Source organism: Nilaparvata lugens, chromosome 4, assembly GCF_014356525.2.
Source record: "Nilaparvata lugens isolate BPH chromosome 4, ASM1435652v1, whole genome shotgun sequence".
NCBI lineage: Eukaryota > Metazoa > Arthropoda > Insecta > Hemiptera > Delphacidae > Nilaparvata > Nilaparvata lugens.
Window position 1 is genome coordinate 34,119,128 of NC_052507.1, and position 24,016 is coordinate 34,143,143.

At 32.5% G+C, this 24,016-nt stretch overlaps 1 protein-coding gene across 8 annotated transcripts in view; it reads right to left on the reverse strand.

Annotated features, from left to right (window-relative positions):
• LOC111054858 (steroid hormone receptor ERR2) overlaps window positions 1–24,016 on the reverse strand; it is a 71,333-nt gene extending 47,317 nt beyond the window's left edge. For 2 of the 8 annotated variants that reach the window (XM_039427365.1, XM_039427363.1), the window contains exons 1-4: window positions 23,535–23,991; window positions 22,753–22,795; window positions 11,930–12,049; window positions 1,926–2,043 (exon numbers count right to left, since the gene is read on the reverse strand). Coding sequence is in view for 6 of the 8 variants with exons in the window: in XM_022341977.2 (XP_022197669.1) it covers window positions 11,930–11,971 (42 nt within the window). In the remaining 2 variants the exon portion in view is untranslated. Of the gene's footprint in view, window positions 1–273; window positions 652–1,925; window positions 2,044–2,177; window positions 2,408–11,929; window positions 12,050–22,752; window positions 22,796–23,534 lie in introns of those variants that run through there. The other 6 variants (XM_022341977.2, XM_022342018.2, XM_039427362.1 and 3 more) reach the window with 6 other exon arrangements.

A 24,016-nucleotide genomic window follows, 5' to 3' on the forward strand; every position in this document is an offset into this window, starting at 1 on the left:
TGATGCTTAAGATAGTATTGATGTTTTTATGACAATTATTCAAAAACTACTTCTCAATCAATTACACAGATATGTCTGAATAACAAGAGATAATCATTTTTTATTTATATCCCAGATCAGCATAATAATTCCATGTTGCTGATTCAAGACAGTTGATCAAGGCAGATTCAGCTCATTTTTAGTTAATTTCCTTTTAATGAAGAAAATGTATTGTATTTTCATGTAATGAAAGTTGTTCAATCAGTGATGAACAATAATGCAATCAACACTCACCATCTGATCGATCCATATATGTTCCATACTGGTTTCTGAGTCACATCAAACAGTAAAGCTAACAACCACACAACACAACACATCACAGATTGATGATGATATTGGGCGCGAGAAACACACACACATCAAAAACATCAATCAACCCGAGTATGGTAAAATATTCAAACTTGGAAGCCGGTGAGGAGTCAGGGGGTACACAGCAAAATAATGTAGTCAATAGGAGCGCATGAAAAAATGAAAGGAAGAATTTGATGTATGGCGCAAAGTGAGAGTAGTGTGGATGCACTGAGAGCAAGAGAGAAGACAGATACGTCCGATCAGCTCAGCACTCGGCTGAGTACGCCACTACACTGCACTACCGCAATCCACCAAGCCGGGTCCCCGCCCGCCCGCCAGCCTAGCTCGCAACCGGTCACGATCAGCTGTGCAGTGCAAACCAAGCCTCCAATCAGGATAGGCAACGGTTTCAACACAAGTTGGCAGTGGAGACTGGACGCTGGTTTCCGATTTCTCTACAATTTGCCATAAAACTTTGACTACTTTGGAAATGACAATTTGCCAAAGATAGCAAAGATATCGCTTGTTATGGTTGGGTGGGAAGATGTTTCATCTTGAAACATCTACACACTACAAGATTTCAAGGAATCTAAAGGATCCTACAGCCTTTGACAGTGTAAACTTGATACTGAATGATAGAAATTGAAGTCTCCTACTAACTGTAACAATTTTGAACGGGTATTGTATAAATTAAAGGAAGTCTTGTGAATATTGCATTCATATTACACATTTTCAAATCTTTAGCTATGTTAAGTTAATACTGAATGAAAATACTTGAATTTTTCACAACACATATTTCTTGAAATCTCTCTAGTGACTTCTGATCTCTAGGGCTTAGAGATTGATAATGGTTTAACAACCAAAACTAGTTTCACATCAACCCACTTTAAAATTTATGTAGTTTTGAAAATGTTTAATAATTTCATTCAATACGGCATCCTTATTAAATTAAAAATTTTCAATGCCCAATACCCTACATGCGAATATTAAGGAAATAGAAGATGTATCTAAATAACAGACAAACTAGACTAAACTAAACCTGAAGATGTTCATATATCAGAGCATTATGAATACAGTTTGATAATGCAAGATTTATAACTAATTGACGATGATGGTACCTATGAATAGAATCATTGAGAATTAATGGATAATCAAAATCTATTGATAAACTTCTATGTTATAATATACTTGATTCAATGCCTAGGAGAAATAAGGAATTTCATTAATGGATTTTCAATTTAAAGGCAAAATAAAAATTAGTGAATTCTGTTTTTTAAACGGTAAGTCATGATTTCACCAATTGAATTTCAGAAAGTTTACTAATGAATAAAGGAATACATACTGACCTGGAATACATACTTGGTTCCTGGATGATAATCAAATTTAGTTTTAATACAATCCCATAAGGATTGACAGGAAATTGGAATCAGTATATGATATTGTAATTTTATCAGGTTTACTATTAATAATCGTATGTAAGACAATCATATTTCATGACTATAGCTAGGACCCAGACAGAAAAAGGAGACACCATGAAAACAAATTGGAAGAACAGACTTCCCTGAAGGAAGAATAAGTTATAGCCTACTACTTACAACATTTCACCAGGAACTTGAGTCGGCTTTTAGTTGATGTTTGACTACTCTCACCACTAATTTCTCGCTTACAACGCGACGATTAAAGAAAGCCAAACGCGTTTAGCCGCCAGTTATTCTATAAGAAGAAGATGACGACAAAGTGAAAGTACCAGTACTGATCTCACCTCGAAAAAGCTACATACGAAGAGAAGAAAGTTGAACTGTATTGTTCAAATGTTTCCTAGTTCAGTAAAAATGGAAATAACCTACCTCCAACATATTGAATGTAATCGACACTCAATAATCAATAGAATTTATCACAAATCTCATACAACCAACCTCTATATCATATTTTTATAGTAGGGATGTATCATGCAAGATCCATCAAGATCAAAAACTTTAGAAATATTGCACTTATTTAAAAATTTGAATACAAAATCAAAAACCTATTTGTTATTCACAGCTCTAAAATATATTTAGACTGACCACTAACGGTAGGTAGGACAGGTATGTACATGCATGTTTATCATGCACAAACACATGTTCATCATGTATGTTTTGTCACCAGCGACGAAGCGAGAGGTTCTAACATAAAATTAACAACCAATAAAAATAAAATAAACCACTGGAAAATTACAAATTATGAGCATAGAGAAATAATTTTACCTCAAAAATCTGAATGTAACCAAAATTTGCCACAATTTTTCTAAAAAAAATGATATTCAAATATGTTTTTAATTTAATGAAATCTAATTAAATAATGAAACACTACGGAGCCTAGTAACTGAATGATCGATGATATTTAAAATCGAATAGGATGACATTAAACTTAGAAAGTTCAGATAATACTTAGAAACTTAGAAAGACTTGGTCTTTGAAATTCATTAGTAAAAGCGTCTCATCCAAGGAGCCAACGACGACTAATTATATCTATGAATTAAAATTTCAAATTGATGGTGATTGATAATGAAAACATTGATTGCATTGAACACAAAATACGTATAGTCCCTTAATAATTATTATTCACCATGAGGGAAGAAGTAGTAGTATATATAGACTAAATGACACTTGAAATTATTCAAAGTTGTAATTCCAATTTTCTATGCTTTTTAATTTGAAGGAATTTGTTCATCGAGGTAAAAACACTTGATTGTTGAAACAAGACCTAGAGAAAAATGTTTATGGGTTGTGAATGTAATAATGACATTATTAGGTATGTTTGTGAGCTTGGGAAAAAACATATTGTATGGTCTCGGGTAACGAACTTATTGCTCGTAAAAGTACTGATTGATCAGTAATTTCACCTCCATGAATTTATTATGTTTTCTATTACAAAGATTGATTTCTTCACTACTATGACCTGATTCATCCAGAATAGAGAATAATTAGTGTAAATGTCAATTGCATAGAGTTAAAATTTCATATGCACTGTGTTGAAATGTAGAAAATTTATAATGTATCGACAGAAAGAAAAAATAAATAGGATAGATTTGTGTTGAAGAATAATAGAATAAATTCATTTATTATGGAATTTCTTTCATTAGAGATTCAAAACAATAATAATTTTCAGTTGCACTTTACAAATACAAAAAATAAATTTCAAAGTTTGTTGAATTCACATTCCATTCAATATACAGAATAATATTTTTAACGGTTCTTGTTATAATATTGACTATTTCCTTACTAATAATAATTGATATTAGTATAATAAAATTCAGTTTGAATCCCCCAATATTGAACAAGAGCTAGGAATGTAGGAATGTAGTGCAGGGTACAATGGGAAATATTTAATCCTCATAATGGATCGTTTCAAATATGCAATTTTAGAATAGGATGTGGATGGTGGAGTAAGATGGTATACAGATAGAAACACTATTATTAGAATTATTGCGTGTTCATAATCTCTTATTATCTTCATGTAAGTTGAGATAGAAGTTGAAGTGGTAGAAGGAAAATGGCAACTTTCAGGTTTTAATGATAACTAACACAAAACGTCTAGGGTTTGTTGATGATGGAATTAGTGGTTTCATGGCATTGATTCTACAGTTTGTTATTAGAACAGGATATAAATCTGACCCCTTTGTACAAAATATGAAAATTCAATGCATTAAACATTCATGTTATTTCATTACATTTAAATCTAATGAACTAAAAAATTTATTTTTTAATTACGCAAAAATTAACAAAGATATTGAATATATTACAGTTCGAAAAAATAAAGAATTCCACCCCTGATCTATTTATTCTTGATATTTACTACTCACTCCTATTCGCTCCCTACGGGTTGAGGGAGCTTTGAGTCGAACATAGGAAACAAGAATTTGTTGAAAACCAGAATACACCACAGTGTCCCTGCTTGTCGTAGGAGGCGACTAAAAGGGACCCCCCTTTCCAAAACCCTTCTTCTTCTTCTTAATATTCTTTGAAACTTTTTATTTCTGGAACGGCACTTTTTCTATTGAGCTGTGTGCCATTCTTTATTTTTCTATCAGTCGGCCCTCCTTGGTCATTTATTCTAACTTCTTCTATCTAGTATCCTTTTTCATTTGTGAAATCTGACCCAAGGTGTGATGTGGACCGTGCTGATGATAGAAGAAAAATGATAATAAGAAGCCAATTCATTAGCTAACTTCCATAGAAATTCAATGTATTCTGTATATTGAAGGCATGTCAATTTTGAATTTGAAAAACATTGTTTTATTCCATTATTGGTACGGTCATAACATTCACTGTAGGCTATCATGACAAATCATATAATTATAATCATCAAAATCAATCCAGAATTTTATAATGCAATGTGGTGTATTTAAATGAATTTTAGTTTCTATACTGATAATAATTATTATATTATTCCTCATTATATGAATAAGTAAACAAAATATGATTAGAACAATGCTGCATTGGAGGATGGATGAGGCATATGCAATTTTTTGTCAATATTCTTGTTGGGCTGTAAGTCCCACATGTTAACATCAATTTGAATATTAGCTATGATTAACAGTTTCAAATCAGTTTCTAATAGAGAAGTTACAGTAGTTGTCATGTAAAATAATTTAACCGAAGATCAAGAGTGATGAGCTACTGAACTTACAAGTACAGTAGGCCTACTTGAGAATGCTGATGTGAACTTGGAGTACAGAGCAGAGTACGGAGTACAGAGTGCAGTCCAACCACTTTGAATGCAGAGAGCAATGTTGGCGGAGAAGAGCAAGAAGAATGAGAAGAGGAAAATGAACAGGTTAGCCTTGAACTTGGAAACGTTTCCACTTCACGTCTCCTGCACTTTTAGTGCAATACAAGAATAGAGGAAAGCCATAAAGAAGATGAAAGAGGCAGAGTCAAGACGTAGAAAAGACAAGAAGCCAGAGGCACACAAACAGGAGGCAGAAGGCAAGAAGCAAGGAAGCTTAATCAAAGTGAAGAAGAAGGAGAAGAAGAGGGAAAGGAAAGAGTGAGACTAAGGTCACTTCTTTGCCAATCATACTTTCGCTGGCAATCATCTTTCATATTCTAATAACTCTATGCATATCCAAGTGTCATGTCTTCTCCATTATCATAAAACATTGTAAGCTATCAAGTGATAGCGGTGTATTCGTTTTCAAAACATAAAATTATAATTTACAACAAAGACTTGGGAGCTTTGGTGGCTTGATACTGTTGAACATTATTGATAGGACTTGTTTTGTGATAGGCATCAAGACAACGGTTGTGGCTGACAATAATTGTGTAATAGGAAATTAGATTTTTATAATTAGCTTGAACTAACATAAAAATAAAAATAGAACCTCCCAAAAAACGACAGGAATAGATGAAAATTAATGATAAATTGCATTTATTCAGATGCTAATTAATGCATAATTATTATTAAACGAAAATCCATCATTTTTTTCATCTAGCTCTCATCGAATTTCCATCTAGCTGTTAACCCTGTTTTCAATATTTGCAGTAGCATAAGTCTTCAGGATGATTTACAGGACATGAATGATTTAAAAGAACCCCAAAATATCAAAGAGAAGTATAATTTTATTATTTTTAAACGGATCCTAAAATATTCTAATGATGATCTTGAAAGAAAATAAAATTGTCGGAATAATATCACATCAAAAAACTTTTTATCCAGAATTTCTCAGTCTTTGAGCTTCCAAAACACTATGAGATCCTCATTTAATTATTTACTTGAAAATTTTAATGTGTTTTTGAAACCGTTCAAAAGGAAACTGTGAATTGTAGTAGATACTGTATAATTATTATGTTTATATAAATAGAAAAATCCATATAACCCAATGCAATGCTAAGTAACATAGCAGTATTAATTCTTATACTTTATACGTTAATAATATTAATTTTGTTTCTTGACCTCTCACACAGCAGCAGCACAAATTTGCTTATCAATGTCACACATTATTCTAAATTTAATCATAATTTCCAAAAAAAAATTACGATAAATCGATTTTGTATCTTAATTTAATAAATTATTCAATTCAAAACTGACAAGCATTTACATTAATAATAAGCGGTGTTGTTTCTTGTATCACAATAATGTTGATATTAAGACATACTGTATTTGTAATTTTTTGTTCCCAATAATGATATTGACATGTTTATGAGTTTTTCCTAGCTGAAACCTCTTATAATGTACGCTGTAAACAAAGTGTATACTGGTGGTGTGTATTCTCCGAGTTCCGGTTGCACAAAAGCCTGTTAAATTCCAAGGTAAACCGTGATAAATTCCAAGAGAACCAATCAGAGAAGCCTTCTTTAAAAAATAGCTCTCTCTGATTGGTTCTCGTGGATTCAATTATGATAAAAATTCAACAGGCATTGCAACCGGGCTTAAAAGTGTTTGAACTCAAATGTGCCATTTGACAATGAATTAATAAAGTATGTGCTTGAACTAGAATTTTATATTTGACAATGAATTGGTAAAGTACGTGATTCACTACATGAAACACTTCAAAAAGCAAACCAAAATTATTTTTGAAAAATGCTAGTATCCATATATGATAGATAAAGATCACTAAGAATACTAATCGAGTCTTTATTTGTTTTACAAAGCCCCAACCAAAAACCATATGATCAAATCCAGCACTGAAAATGGCAACGGATTGTGAATCAGTTGGACTTTCTTCTGAAAATAAAAGTATTCGGTTAGGACAGCGGGCCTCTTCTATTAACAGCACTGTGTCAAGGATAGCAGGTATCACGAGTGTTGAGTCAAGTCAAGTCCAGTATCATGTAGTTGTTTCGGTTTAAACAACAATAAAAAAACTGAAAACCCTAACACTTGCCAAGAATAGCTATATTTTAAAGCTTGAAAGTAATGGAACACATTCTCTTTAATGGAAATATTCACCAAATATCTCGAGAGTCTAGACTCCTTGGCGCTCTTCATCGTAGTGGTTTATGGTCAGCATCATCATGTTCTCGGCAAATTAAATCATTTTCTCCACACAAAACGACATTATTGACTGTTATATAATCTAATTAATTACTGTATTACTGTAATTTACTATTATTGAAGCGCATTCAATTCATGACAAAACAAAAAAGATCTTTAACCATCTGACCAGAGTTATTTAACAATGAAAAAATGTATAATAGTTTTACCGTTATCGCATGAATGGATCGAGAAAATTTATCATACATAATCTTGCAAAAGTTCATAAGCAGCAATGTCAATAGAAAATTGAATTCTCCACATGATTTCACTTTAAGTACATTTTTAAAACAATTTTTGGGATATGAGAAACATAGAAATTCAATATTAATATTTTCCAATGTGCGAGAAATATTAATAACTAGAATAAAATACATAAACAGAGAAAGATTAGAAAAAAGCAATAAAGACAACCATGAACTTTTGAATGAAGCAACAGGGTTGATTCATCAAATTTATTTTTTAGGCAATTATAACAAAAAATACATTTTTTATACTAGATTCGACAACAGCCTCTTGATCAATATATCTTTCAGGAAGGAATTAAATTTTTACACTTATTGGTGACCACTACAATATAAATGCTTGTAATAATTGTGTAACATCTGTACATTTTGAATACAATACATAATATTTATAATATTCCAATTCAATAATATTACTGAAAACAGATTTATGAGAACGAAGGAGTGTAAGAGAAAATAGAAAGGAATACTGAAACAAAATTGTATATTATAAAATCAACATTATTCTTAAAGCGGATTTCCTCTATAAAAATTCGGTAAACTTTCAGAAAAAAATTTGACGATTTATTCACTTGAGAAGAAACAGATAAATCCAGCGATTGACAAAACAAATCACTTGAATAAATGAAGATGGAAGCCAAATTCGAATTTTAAAATGGTTCAAATTCAGAATTCCAAAGACTAGACAAACAACCACGATATCCATCTTTCAGAATATAAGATTCTCGACAGTTGTATCTTGAATTCACTCATATCAACTCAGTTTATCTTGGCTAGCTGCGCTGTACAAGTTTCTTATGAATAATGTAAGTCAACTAAGATAGATGCAATATGTATTATTCAGAGCTATGAATATCTTTCAATGGGGTCTCCACAACGTCGAACAAGGATTTGAATTGCCAACTAAAATGAAAGAAACTCACAAAGACTAATCCTTCAAAAGCGGAGTCTACTTTCCCTGAACACCTAGAACTTCAAATGAAACCAATCGAATTTCGAGATATAAATCAATTCATCATAGTTTCATTATTTTGATACAGATTTATTGCTGATGGTATAACACGTTTGTAATACAAATGTATTCACAAAACATATTTTCTCTTCATTTGTTTTATTTGTGAGCCGGATGTTACATGCGAGTAACTCTGAAAATTGAGACACATTCGACGGCTGTGACGAGGTGGAATTTCCCTAAAGATACTCTCACTGCAAAGCTATCAACTTATATAGTATAATTTCGTTTTCTTTTAATTTTCCAACCCCTCTACTTCTTCTTTCTATATGAAGATAACTGACAAATGCGAATCTACAAAACTTTCAACAATATTCAAGTTGGTCACTTTCTAAAAGAAGTAGAGTTGAGTTCCTCAACTGGACAGGGAAAGAGGAGATTAGATGAGGGGTGGGGGAGACTTAGCAAGTCATCCCAGCTGAGCGTTTACATAATGCGGTGATACAAGGGGGGGGAGGTTTATGAAGAGGAGGCAGTATAAATACAGTGGCGACCGTGAATTTACTCTCTTATAGGTATTTGGCGGCCTTGAACTTCCTCCTATTCATGGCGGCGGGCGTGCGTGCGTGAGAGCGCGTTCGTCACACTAGCCGCGTATAAATAGCAGAGTGGCGGCTGTAGCTGGCTACTGTCTACTGTCTACTGTCAGCATCAGTTCAATGGGAACTATAGATGCCATTTATAAGGAATGCTGCCAGTTTGAAGTGAACCTCACTGCAGCTGGTAGCTGGCATCACCGCGTTGCAAGCTGCAAGAAACGCTGCGGTCAACGGCGAATTCAATTATTGGTCTATCGAAATAGTCCCACTCATCATAACAAATGTCACAAACTTAAGGTTTCCAAAATGTTGAATCGATAACAAACATGGTGCACTCCTATAGTTAGACTTATCAACTATGTATATGATTATGCGATCAGCGAATCTCATACCCTTAATACAGGGTTTCATAAGGCACTATTCAATCAAAATAGAAGGTAAAACATGTTTATTAACTTGAAATTTTTCATTTGAAGGTAGAGCAAATTTGAAAATTGAAGCCCAGTAAATCACTAACATTGAAAAAACATGTAAAAGAGATCATTGAATCCTCACAACTGAAAAAAATCATCTTCAAAACTGACAAATCACAGCAAACATACAACGAGTGAAGCCAGTAACTAAAACGTCAAAGGCCTTGATCATGAGTTAGATCCCCATTCATCCTGGCCTATACTTTATCATCACCCATTCAATAATCAGGAAAATTGTCCAAGCAGCAAGCACAGACTCTGTTGACTGTAAAAGAGGTCTTTTACCTTCTCTACCCACACCAACCAAAATTTACAGAAAACATTTCCAGTAATCTTGTGAAACAGAAATATGCAAATAAATATTGTTTGGGTCCAACTGCGACGGTTATGGTGGAAAAAAGGAGAAAAACAACAGCAAAATGTGATTTTAACATAACTAGTTAGAGAAAATTATGCCTGGCCAGGATAGCCGTGACGACTAAGGCTTTACACCCTTCAGTCTGCTAGCGCTACCATTAAACATAGGTCACTCCCATGTTATCGGATGGACACGTTAAATAGTCGGTCCCGGTTGAAGTATGGCAGTCGCAAGGCCCATTTACGGCTCAAATTCAGCCGAAGTGGGACATTCCCGCAGGGAGTCCAGTCCACACGAACTAAAGCCATACAAATTTACTTTTGCCTGGTCGTAGGTACGAATTCCGCCGAAGGCATTCGTAAAGGTTTGATCATCTCATAAAATCATCCTCGCACTTCCCATTACTCACGCACAACCAAAAAGCTCATGTGGGAATCATCCGCAGTGAGAAAAAAAATCACTGAGACAAAAGACAATGGAAAACTAACTATGTTTTACTAGTATCTAAAAGTCTTCCCTCTATCAAAGTAGCTTACAAGAATTGAAATTTTTTTGAATTTGTGAAATATTATTGTAATGAGGTTGTAATGAGGTATTGAGGTTATTGTCTCTCTGATTGACATGAATGACAGTTGGAGTAATACTATGAAAACACAAAGATGTGAAGTAAGGAGAGGAAAATTTGCCGTAAGATTAATTTTCACTCATAAACTTAACAGGGACAAATAAAATCAATACAAAAACTCCTCACAACAGGCCTGAAGTGGTAAGCCCATGAACAGCCCATGTAAGTGGTAAGAGATGGAAACTTTACCAAGAGAGAAAAATAGCTCAAATCCACTTCAAAATGTTTAGTTGTGAAACCAACATGATAAACCAATAAGAGAAGTATTTTATTCATTCCATCAAAAAACCTCTTGGATTTAATTGCCTGCTTGTTTGAAACTCGGTTCAAGATTCAGATTTGCTTTTAAAAATCGTACGCTCTATCAACGCAAGATTCTCACATAGAACCCCTAAATAGTACATACATGGATTCAAGGACGATACTTTATTCAAGATTCGATTCGAAATTTCAAAGTCAATCATCCATCACTTTCTGAATAGATTGTTGCAATTGAAATAATTTTTAATTATGACAACCTTCAAGATGACAGACTTATATCATTCATTTATGTTGAATAAGTTTCAAAATCAGTCAACTAACAAACAATAAAACTCAGTTGATTCTATTAAAACAATCAATTGATAACGGAACTTCATCAACAATCAAGGTTGATTAGGGTCATGGTATGGCGTCCGTTTTTTGACGAATGTTTGATTCATGATCCTCCTTTAAAAAAAAGCAAAATATGTTGTGTAAAGATTTGTAGTAGTTTAATTCATGTTTATGTCAAACATAGAAACTCGAACTAGCCAGGAACTGCACATGAGAATGAAGAACTGAGAGATGAAATATTTGGAGTGAAACCATAAATTAATAAAAGAGGAGTACTTAACAATACTTCTCATCAAACGATATAATAAATAGTAACAGCATTATAATGTATTTGGGGACGTCCTATAATATAAGGTTCAGGTATCAAATCATTAAAATTCATACAAAACAACTTCCGACTTTGAGTTTGCGGAGCAAAGAAAACTAGGGATGCAGCGGCGGCGATGTTTCCGTGCTAAACCTGCTAAAGCAGACAGCGTTCTGTAGTCTCTAGTGAGTGTTCAATTGCTCATGATACGCATACGTAGTTTAGTATTTGAAAGCACTGAGTCGACTGAGGCTCATCTTGGCATAAACTTGGCATCTGCACTTCTTTCTATAACTCTATACATCACTGTAATTGGTTGATATCCCTCCATTTGTCTGCTCCGCATATTCCTTCAAGTCGGAGGTTGTTTTGAATGGACTATAGACTAGAAGCAAATCTTAGAGAGTTGGAGAATTTGCAAGTAATGCTCACCTCTAGAATGTGGGAGATGTTGTTATCGCCACATCCAAACATCTGCAGTTGATGTTGTCTCTGAGAATGGCTGGACGGATCCAGACCTTATTTTTATGTCAACCAGGGCAGGTAGAAAATCTGTGAAATTAAAACTTTAAATTACTTTTTATATAATTTTGTAAGTCTGTTTTCATTAAATTTTTAAATGGTTCCAAATTGCGGATTATGAATAATATCTGGGATATTTCATTCAATTGAACCATTTTCTTCACATGGGCAGATGATCTTTTCTTACTGTTACAATAAAAGTATTTTAAATGTGTAATTGCAATTCATATATATATAAATTGAATAGAATTATAATTTATATTCTTAATCTATTATTTTATTAATTTCAAAGGGTACTATAATTAAAAGGAGGCAGCCCTGAATTCATACATTCTAAGAAGATATAAATTGAAATTTATATTGACCTGATATTATTACCTGTACAGCATGAAAAAAAATTGTAAAATACGGAAATATGAGAACTAATAAAGCATTCAAAGTAGATTCATCGAAATGAGAGCCAACAATAACATAAAGTTCGCGCTTGTGTGCGTATAAGAGTGATGACTGATATCCGCTTCAAATTGCTCGACTCGTAAATACCAGCTCACAATGCTACTCAGGACGTACATTCTCACTGAATCGAGCACTGAGATTATTCAAAACAAAAATGTTAGGTGGTCTGTAGTGGTGTACTGTGAATCGGTCTTGCTGCTCCAAGATCCACTCTCACACGCGCATGTTTGTTTACATCGTCTCTCAGCTCTCAGAACAGACTAATGAATATTGATTATAGTAATCAAATCATACACAATTTAACAAAATAAGATAAAAGAATAAAATATCAAAATGGATCAAAGCTTTTTTCTATTTTTACATTATTGGATATTGAAACAATATAAAAATCAGACAAGAGTAGGAAAACAAAGCATTTATATAGATACCGGTAGTGATTATTGTTTCGAATATCCTGACTTCTAAATAGATTAATTTGGCTATCTCTTATTCGTCAAAATTTTGTAATAATAGTGAATAACAATAAGCACGATTTCTGAATAAATTCAATCTTATTTCGTAAAAAATGTTATAGAGTTAGTTAGTTAGTTAACTTCGTTACACTTAGATTAGATTAATACCTAGACGTAGTTATTGTATGATACTTTATAGGAAAACTGAGATTAACTGGAAAAATTTATAACTGATAAAACTGAGATTGCTGATAATCATTCTCAACAATAACAGAATATTTTCATAAACTGAGAGAAAGTTGCATATGTATCCATTGCATTCTACTTCTGTTGAAAATTATTTGATGAGTGACAGCCAAACTGTTTCGGTGTCTAGATATTCTATAATCAACTGGCTCAAACTTAAAACCCAAGCCACTGAAAGCCAAGAAAGAGAAAGGCTACAGTAAGATGTATTTAATTGTATTTCCATGGCTTATTGTCACAAATCAAATTCTACTTTCTATTTTTGATCAATCTAGATCGCAGCATTGAATATGCCACACCCTTCTTGGTTTGCAATTACCTTCAACATTCTAGATTGTGGTTGATCTATAAGTGGTATATAATCATAATTAACTTAGCTAAGACCTGTTTTCATTGCTACAATTATTAACACTATATGATGCTCTCAAATGGGAATAACAAATAGGTTTTACAACTCAACACAGCGATGTGATGGAGAAGATCCCTTTAATTATTAACTTTCTATTTGAGACAGCTAGCTATTTTGTCTTTTATTACTATGCTTTTACCACTCATTATTGCAACTGAAAGTTGAACTATTCAACTATTTTAGTAGTGTATGTAAAACTTGAAGAACTAATATGAATACTGTATAGTTGAAGTAAATCCCACATAAATGATGACTTGTGTCAGGTATAAAAATAAAAATAAAATGCACTGGAGGTTAATTTTTCAATATCTCCTTGGAGGTTCTGAGGAAGAAGCCTGTCTATTAACGGATAGACAGTTAAGGCAAACGAAGCAAGCCTGCCGGCTAGTTTTGAACATAATAAGAATTTTTCAAATTATTATTTTACAGTTTTGAGTGCTAAGTGAGAGGAATTTTGTTATTAATTTTTATTTCAATCTTTTTGAATTCAAAATTTCTTGTTTCAAGTGTTTGGTCAGAAAATTAGACAACATTTTTTAGAGTGGAGAAGACATAACCTATTTTCTGTACTATTTTAATGAATCAAAATTCGGGGGAGGAACACTTTTGGGCTTTGCCTGTCGATCCTACACCAAATTATTTTTAAAATAATCGTGTATCATTGAATCAATAGAAGAATAAAGATATTCTATTCCACTTACAAGCCGCCTACTACTTCAAGACCAGACTTGAGACGGTCTAAGTCTAAGGTCTGGTCTTGTAGTGTGTAGGGCTGTCTATGGTCCGATCAATGATTTTTATACCGTCTGCCGACTTGAACCAAAGACCACAGACGGTTTTTGCTTCCCTCAACACTATTTTGTTCGGGTCTTGTAGTGTGTAGCACTGTCTTTAAACGGCAGACGGTTTTCAGTAGCTCGTCGATCTTGGTCAAAAACTTAAATTGCCCAGAAATGAAGATAGAAAATTTGTGATTTCCGATCCGGATTCAGCGCCCTCAAATTAATAAAATGCTTCGCAAGTACTCAAAAATAATCGAAATTGTGGAATTTTTTCAATTGGATAGTTATAATAATTATTAGATCACTATAAGGTTAGCAGATTTCTTGTTTCACTACATGAGTATTTCAATTAAGTATAGTAAAGTAATCAGTATTATGCCTTTACAAGTTATCATTTTCCATCAATTTCATATTATGAATGTTCTAGCCAATTTAAGGCTGTGCAAAGGCTAAAAATAAACTTTCCACTCGTGATATTTTCCAAAGTTTTTCGATTTGTATATCATTAAGCTATCAAAATGAAAAACTTTTCTCAGGAAAACATTTTTTTCCGATCATTACTTTTTGAGATATGAGCGCCTATAGTTTAAATTTTTGGGACAGAACATTTCAAATTCGGTAAGAGATGAATCCATAAGATTTAGAGAGTAAAACAAAAATTTTCTGAAAATATCCATTTTTAAGGTAGTTATTCAATTTACTAAAAATAACTTTTTGATGAGTTATTTTTGTTGTTTTTGGTAAATTGAATAACTTTTTCAAAAATGGATATTTTCAGAAAATTTATGTTTTATTAGATCAACAATACCATGAAGAATATATCATCTAAATCACATGGATTTATATCTTACCGAATTTGAAATGTTCTGTCCCAAAAATTCAAACTTCAGGCGCTCATATCTCAAAAAGTAATGATCGGACAAAAAATATTTTCCTGAGAAAAGTTTTTCATTTTGATAGCTTAATGATATACAAATCGATAAACTTTGGAAAATATCACGAGTAGAAAGTTTATTTTTAGCCTTTGCACAGCCTTAAATTGGCTAGAACATTCATAATATGAAATTGATGGAAAATGATAACTTGTAAAGGCATAATACTGATTACTTTACTATACTTGATTGAAATACTAATGTAGTGAAACAAAAAATCTGCTAACCTTATAGTGATATTGTAATTTGTTATTAGTAATATTGTAATTCTGTTGAATTAAAAATAAATTTATAAAATCATTATCAGTAATCTATTATCCATCAGTAGAAGTTGATAAATTTATTAGTAATTTAAATCATTAATTTCATATAATAATGTTCTAAACGGTCTTGGTCTAAGGTCTGGTATTGAAGTGTGTGGGGGGCTTGAGGCTGCTCAACATTGGGAGGGTCTATATAAATGCTCAAGTGAGAATTAATGGACTATAGGTCATAATACTTGTTGGCTGAAAGCCGAAATACATAGTGATAGGTCATGGACAATGAATTCATCAACTGATAGCATGAATACTATTGTTTTACACTTGATATGAGGTACTGAACAGTGAGGGAGTAGTGGAAATATTTGAAGTATTATCAGTAGATCACAACCCAAAGGCCTACTTGTCCAAATGAATGAAAAGTGTCAGGGAGTTGACAACAGTAACTATGTATTTTGGCTTCCTATAAATTTTGACTCATTCGCAATAAATTGCTTTATAAGCCTACTGAATGGTAAAAGAGCTAATACCAAGAGGTTTCTACAAGACAGGTTCTTCAAATGATTTTCTTAAATATTAATCCCAACTTAAAATTACTCAAGTTAGCTTACATTACTGTCGAAACTTCAAAATTTCATCAAATAAAACGTCATTTTATTTTATTCCGTCCCAAATTGAATAAGTTATTCTCTAATAGTAATACTATTTTCTCCTCGCAAAAATATCTTGCCTCCTCTTGCTCATAATTATATCATTTTCTACCAATTGATATTTATTTATTCGTTACTATTGCTTTACTTTATGCTTGTCAATCTCAACTCAGTTTACAATAATTTTTCCCTCTTTTCTTTACTTGATCAAAATGTTAACTCCTTTATAACTGTTGGATATTTACATTATTTCACCAATATCCATTCTTCTTGCAGAATTTAATTTCCATGTAGGATATGTTTTCATCCATTCAAATTGTGATCTTTTTCATTTTTTTCTGTTCTCATAATTTTATTTATCCAATCATCAATTGGTTAATTGATTATTTAATATTTTACCCAATCATTATAATTGCAAGTTGAAAGATCTTTCATAGACAAACATATTCTTTAAATATTCATATTCTATAGATAAAACTTTTTCATAATAGTGACCTGTATTATATTCCAGTATTCTTGTAATATACGACGGTAACATCATAACGTCCAATACAACAGGCTTATAAGAAACCACAAAATAAGCTACTCAACAACAGAAGCAAAATTTGCATGAAAAAATGAAGTTCTCCTGAACATCAACCAATAATATAGATGTCTGATTTGTATATGTAGGTGAAAACTTCAAGAATATTATTATCTACATTCTCAAATTAGAAGAAGGCGTAGGAATTGAACCGTTTATTGTGAACTTTATGAAAGCTGGGTCAATGAAGTGATCAACTGTAGATGGCGAGTTCCTAGTGAAGATTATCAACATTCAAGCATTTTGGAAAGGTGCCCAATGACTCTCTACGTTTAGAATCGACAGGCACTGAAATATTTGCTATGAATTTCGAGTAGCATACAATCGCATACAATAGCAAAACCTACTCTCTGTAATAACATTTGACATATTTATTCATATGATATACACATTGTTATCCTAACTATCCTACCTACAATGTCAGACACACAGTAAGTGTGTATCTGTTTATCTACAGTTCATCTTATTTTTCTGGTATCTACTCCATGAAAATTCAGCTGTACTGTACTGAATGAAAACACAGTTAACTCACTATCGCAATCGAAGAGCTTAAAGCATGTTTGATACCGAATGCGCCTTTGGCGTACCATCACAACTACATTGAACAGCTTATGAAACATGCCTCAGATCAACTTAGTATAATATTTTTGCAAAGGATGATGCCTATACATTAGTGGCTAGGTGATGAGATGGGAGATAATGGCGGGATGATGTATAGACAGATATTTGAAAGATGAAGCATGGTAGGCCTACTTATACAGTAATGCTTTGGTAGGCCTGGATCAAGTAAGTACTTATTGTACGCCCTTCACAAATGGACGACTAGCTCAAAATTCAAATAGAAAAATTATCTAATGAAAAGGAATTATCCATCTAACAATAAGAAAAGTATCTGCATATGCAGATCTGAAATGTTTTACGTCAAAATATTTACAAAAACATAATTTTTTAGTGTAAAAATTAGTTGATTATTTCTTCTTTAATAATCAACTAGAGGTGAGATCCAGATGGGCTGATTTTACAGGACAGAGGTTATTGAAAGAGGCTTGCGGAGGATAGGATAGGAGTTCTGCAAGGGCCGAAGTATCAAGGATGAGGTGTTGATAAAAATACAGTATATCTACAGTTGGCATGTTTGGGATCGTCACGAAGTATTTTAGAAGCGCAGCTGATTCACATTTTGATTGAGGATGATGCCCACATTATCCGCAAGCTTGTGTGTGAACGATGATTATGAGAGATTGATGGGCCTACAATTTTGGGTAAGTGATTTTGAGAACACACTACTTGAAAGTTGAAAGTAGTTCACAAAAGCTGGGCAATACATGAAATCTTCTGACCTGAACGCAAATCTCAGTGAAGCCACCAACGCAAATGGTGTGCTACTGAAATACGCACATTCTGGCTCTCATCTTTATTTCTCTCTTTCTCTCGTCTACTCTCTTTCGCTCTTCACTGAAAGCTGGCTACCACTCTCCATTCTTTGCGGTGTTGGAATAAAAATAATCATTGGATTGTTGCCGGCTGGACTCAGCCCAACCATCGTTCATACCACTAACTATCATCATACGCATACCGCACATAAAACACACATTCACAATATGAGAGAGACTGACGTAACAAGAAAGAAGATCACGGATAGACAAGTTGAAAGATTAGATTATTACTCAACAATATATTCAGTTTTTAGATGTTTTCTTTTCTACATGTTTTTTGTTCAATAATAGAATTTCAATAGCTGGGATTAATATTGTACCAATTTTTGGTTTCTCCAAAACAACTGGCCATTACTTGAATGCAAAATTCCAGTAGTAGTTAAGTTGAAGTAAGTCGTGGAAGGGTAGGGTAGTGTTCGCAATTTCATGCTGTTATATATTTAATGAAAACAGTTAGCTAGACTTGAAATCACTTCGAAGATTTCCGAGTTGATACAGATTAACAAAAAATAGTTTTTCTTTAGTAAAAGACCAGCAAAGACTGAACTTGTAATGTGAGAATAAGATTGGAATCAATAAAACAGGCGTACTTGAATTGATGAGTGAACACAGTAATACTGCACATATTTTGAGTTATAAATTTGATGAATGAAAGTGAATCAATCACAGGTTAAGCAAGAGAAATAAATTTGAAAAACAGAGACAAAATTATTCAACTGAAAATTGTTCAGTAGCATTCACAAGAAACATTTCTGAAACAAGACAGAGATAGAACAGCACCAAATCACATTTTGCCCTACTAGTCTCAAGTATTTACACACTTCAGATCAAGGCCAAATGCATAAATAATTGTTAATAATATAATAGCAAGTGATGATAAACTTATGACCCTGAAGAACTAGATTGAGAGAGACAATTGTCTTTAAATAATTATGTTTTATCACTTGCCTACATTTGATAAGTAATACAAGAGACTTTGTACAACAATTTAACACATTTTTAGAACTGAGAACAAAATAATGTTTTAAAATTAGTGTAATCAAGACTTGATAGATTATTTTTTCAACATTTTCTTCTGAATACCGCTCAACATTTCACAACACAAATGGGTTGGTAGTCTAGTAATCCCAGTAATATAAGGGATGATGAATGATGATAAGATTGAAGATGATTATAAAAGATAAGAAGAATGAACCTATAGTTTAAAGTGGTAATTGGGATTCCAAGTCACCCGTCCTACGAGAGTACTAAGCACTCGTCACATAACGTATCTAATTTGAGCGATTCAATCATCAATAATGGGAGTTTAATCCGTTAAAAAACGAGTACTTATTGGACATAGCGTGTGGATTGGCACAGAAATAAATTAGTGAAAACTGGGAATGTTACTCAACAGCCTTGAGCTATTGTCATGCGCAGTGGAGCACAATTCACATAACAAGTCTAATTAAGGTCAAGTTCTGGGCCACACAGATTTACAACAGTAGAATAATCACTTGGTAATACAGCATCATAATAGGTGATTAACATAATTGCATCATTTCATGACGATTTGGTCATTTGCAGGAATTCGAAATAGTAAAAGTAAAAAGTATTGAAAATCAAAAACCCTTAGTGATTGATTACGGTGAGAATAGATCAGAAACTAGTATGATGAAACTGATATTCAAGTAATGAATTTCTTGATCATGCTTGTAGGTTGATAATGTTTTTTTTTTCTATTTAACGCCGTTTGCTCCAAATTAAATTTTATTGACGGGATTAGCTTGCTATGCTCATAACTGTTCGTAAAGGCATTCTGCCTTCCTTTATGGACAAAATATTGGCGATTCAAGCTACAAAACCTTGCAGTGCACTCTTGAGTTTCAACGATGAGATAAGAAACTCTTAAGAGGGTATGCTTGGTTAGAATTTATTAACTAATCATCTCGAAAAAATAACATTAACATGATTTGCATTTGTAAGTCATATTTCGAGAAGTATTACAAATGAAGAGGAGTGAGGATGAGTTTATAATGTTCGTAGGTCCTGGGCCTGTTACATAAATTTACGAATATTTTTTTCAAAAGTCTTACAAAAATACAGGAGATTCACCATCCATCAGTCGCTTCCATCTCTCTTATCAGATTTTAGTTTGTTTCTAGTTATTATATCTAGGACGGAATTTCAAACAAATTTAACAATGTTTGACTGGCTATTTTTTAGTTTAGTTTGAAAAAAATTCCAAAGTGATTGATTCTTCTTCACTTTGTTTCTTATAGTTGGGTCCGCGTTATTGGCAGTGAAGGAAGATAGGAGAAAAGAGTCGCCGATTCTCTACCTTGCTACTGCCTTCTATAGGCTAGAGGATAGCTAGAGGTATATCTGATTTGATAATATTAACTGATCATTATTGTTCGAAATAATAAATTAGCGACTAAATGGCAGATTGTGGGGAGTAGTGTCATTGACAGCGCATTTTCGCCACCACCAGCCGCCAAGTACTGCGCGATTCAAAACCGTCCGTTTCCCCTGGTGCACTCTCTATTATCAGATTTTATTTTGATCCACAATGATTTTTGTATAATAGGTATAATTATTTTCTTTAGCATAATCAAATTTGAATTATAGCTTATTTTGTACTTAACCAGAACTGAAACAAGATAACTGCAAATCACTGCCCGGATACAGGGCATCTTATGGTAGTGGCAAAAATTACATTGATAATATTGTATTACTCATGTTCTACTGTATTTTATGTATTATTGATTTATTGCAAAAGAATCAATTCAGTTTAAAAAAATAAGTTTTCAAGAATAGGAGAGTATTAACTTAGCTATTTGAATTGAAGGACTAGGCTATTAAGTAGCCCTACAAAAATAAATAGAAAATATAAAACAATCAAGTACAATTTAGATATATTTATTTTCTTACTACAGTACGAACCTTAAAAGTTTATGACATTGGGTAGATAAATATGCATTTTAAAAATACATAAATTATACTGTTTAAACTGCGGTTCATGAGTTGTAAGGTGTGATATTAGTATTAGGCCTACTTTTCGTATTTTATTTGAATGATGCCAGCAAACCTACAAATGTAGTTCACGGATGAAGAAGGTATAGTTGATTTTTTAGGTTTAATGCCTAGTATTACACCAGGCATAATACCTGTAACACCTCATGACTCTCAATTGATACTCTGTACAAAAAATATTGATTAGGCTATAATTATCGACCAAAAGAGTAAGTTATATATAAAACTAGCAGGTAACCCGTGCTTCGCAAGGGTCTTTCTTGAAACTTGACGTAATGAAATCTAGAAGAATTCAAAATAGGCCTATAAGAATCCTCGGTTGACCACCGTTCAATTAAAAAAGAAGTTGGATTCAAAATGGCGGAAAAATTTGGGTGTGACGGAAAACCTGTTTTTATCATTCGAAAAGGACCCCCAATCATACCTATATTCTAATTTCCCTTTTAAGAGAAATCTTCTGCTGCTTCCATACAAACTGGAAGCATGACAAATAATTGAAAACTTGACAAACTGATAACTTCATGTAATTAAATCTTGAAGAATTTGAAATTGGTCTATAACCACCCTCGGTTTTAGCAAGAATCTATATGCAAAATTTCAAGTTAATCAGTCCAGTAGTTCTGACGTGATAATGCGTCCAACATAATTTCCCTATACTTTACACCTGTATAGGCTACGTTTATAATCCAGTTCTTTCCTTTATTATAGTATAGAAGATGATACATGGATGGATGATCATTGTTATTTTACTAAAAGATAGAATAAGTTGAATAGTTTCCCTTTCAGAGGGAGTTTTGACAACCCACAAAACTCGTTTTTCATTTGAAGATATAACGAAAAGGTGCATATGACCTTATTTTTTTGCTCAGCTTGCCAAAATACCCCTCATTCCAATATTAAAATTTTTGAATGACTGTACAGTGAGTCAATCATTCTATCAGGGCTCGAATAATTTTAAATTTTAATTAAATAAAAATGGAAGAATATAATTTCTTTATGTAAATAACAACACCTTCATTCAAAGACATATTAACTGCATGCGTTTCCATATTGCCGATACAGCATTGATGAAACTGTAGACGTTTATTTAGCACTTTGTCTCAAAAATTGTTCTAGCTGAAAAATTAATAATCCATGCCACGTGTAGGCCTAAACATTGCATCAGGAAAACAAAGTTTCAAAACTATGTTTTTCAGGTAGAAAGCAATATAGAAACAGATGTTCCTTTTTTAATTTCGACCATATGATTTGGTGATTTTTTTAATGAAATCGAATGTACCATTAATGAAATTTAAACATTAATTCTGAAAAATCTAGAAGGAAAATTAAAATTTGGGCTTCCAGGTGCACAAGATTGATATTTTTAGAATCTATGTGCAAAATTTGGAGATCTAAATAATTCCCGTTTTTCCAGTATGCAATCCACAAGTTGACATGTTTTGATGCGAACAAACACAACCCTACTCTTTCTTATTATATAGATTTGAATTTGGATTTTCATAAATAACTTACATATTTATAATTTTCATAAGCATTCGTCCTCGTCGTCGTCTACCTGTAAACAATGAAATATTATTGATGATGATGTAATTATAAAGAATAATATTGGTTGATAGTATAAATACTACCTTTGTAGGGACATATTTGCTAAGCAAAAAATATTTATACAGGAGTGAGCTTATAGATATCAATTTACCTTATAGTTTCATTAATAGATTTTGAGAACTATAGTGATTGAAATGGATCGTATCAAACTGAACTAAATTAGCAAGTTTTCCTTAATATCATGAATCGTATTTAAAAAGATTATTGAGAAAGAATGTGGGTACAGTTAGTTCTGTACCTGTTGTAGGTATTATTATTATTAAAATTGTCAATATAACATTGTACACTAAAGGCAAATATCACTACTAGGTACTACAAGAGACACCAAGTTACAGATAAAGATTAATACCATAAATCTGTATTCTATGATTCCTTCACAGGATATCACAGATATATAATACCATATCACTAATTTGAAATAATATACCTTGAAATTCATTTTAAAGTATAAGTTAACATCCAATCAATTATTCAGTATAGAAATACACCTTTCTATCTTAACAAATCACGTGAGAATAATGCAAAGAAATAACTTAGGCTACTGTTAACAGTTAATAAGACAGACGTAACTTAATTTGATAATTGGATAAAGCATCCAATGATTCTGATGTAATTGACATCAATTCACAAATTAATTTAATCCTGATATAAAGCAATGCTTTTTAAAATATATGTGTCAAATCACTCACCTTTTCACATAGACGAGCTAGCAGACGATAATCTGCTATATATCAAAATGTTATGAGGTTAGTTTTGAACAGATTATCCTAGGCCTCCTATCCCTATGAACAAGCATTTGAACATGTCACAATATCAGAGTGCAATCCATAGACGATTGAGTATATTCATGTTAAACCTTTAAAACTACAAAATAAGATATTTTTCAAAAATATGAGATTGAAAAAACTTTTACTACAATGCACCGCTTCCAGGTTTGTGAATACGGTATGGTAAAACCATTCATGCATCAAGGCACTTGGATAGATAGAAATTTGTTTAGATTATTTTACTCTAAATACTAATTTACATAATAAATAAGAGAATTGGACACTAGAATTACAATAATTATAATAAATACTAGAAAATTTTGGGCCTTCTGGCAGACGGAAATATCAAATCACGATTATGATTTTATTATGATTATGAAGATTGAAGAAACCTGATCCCTAAC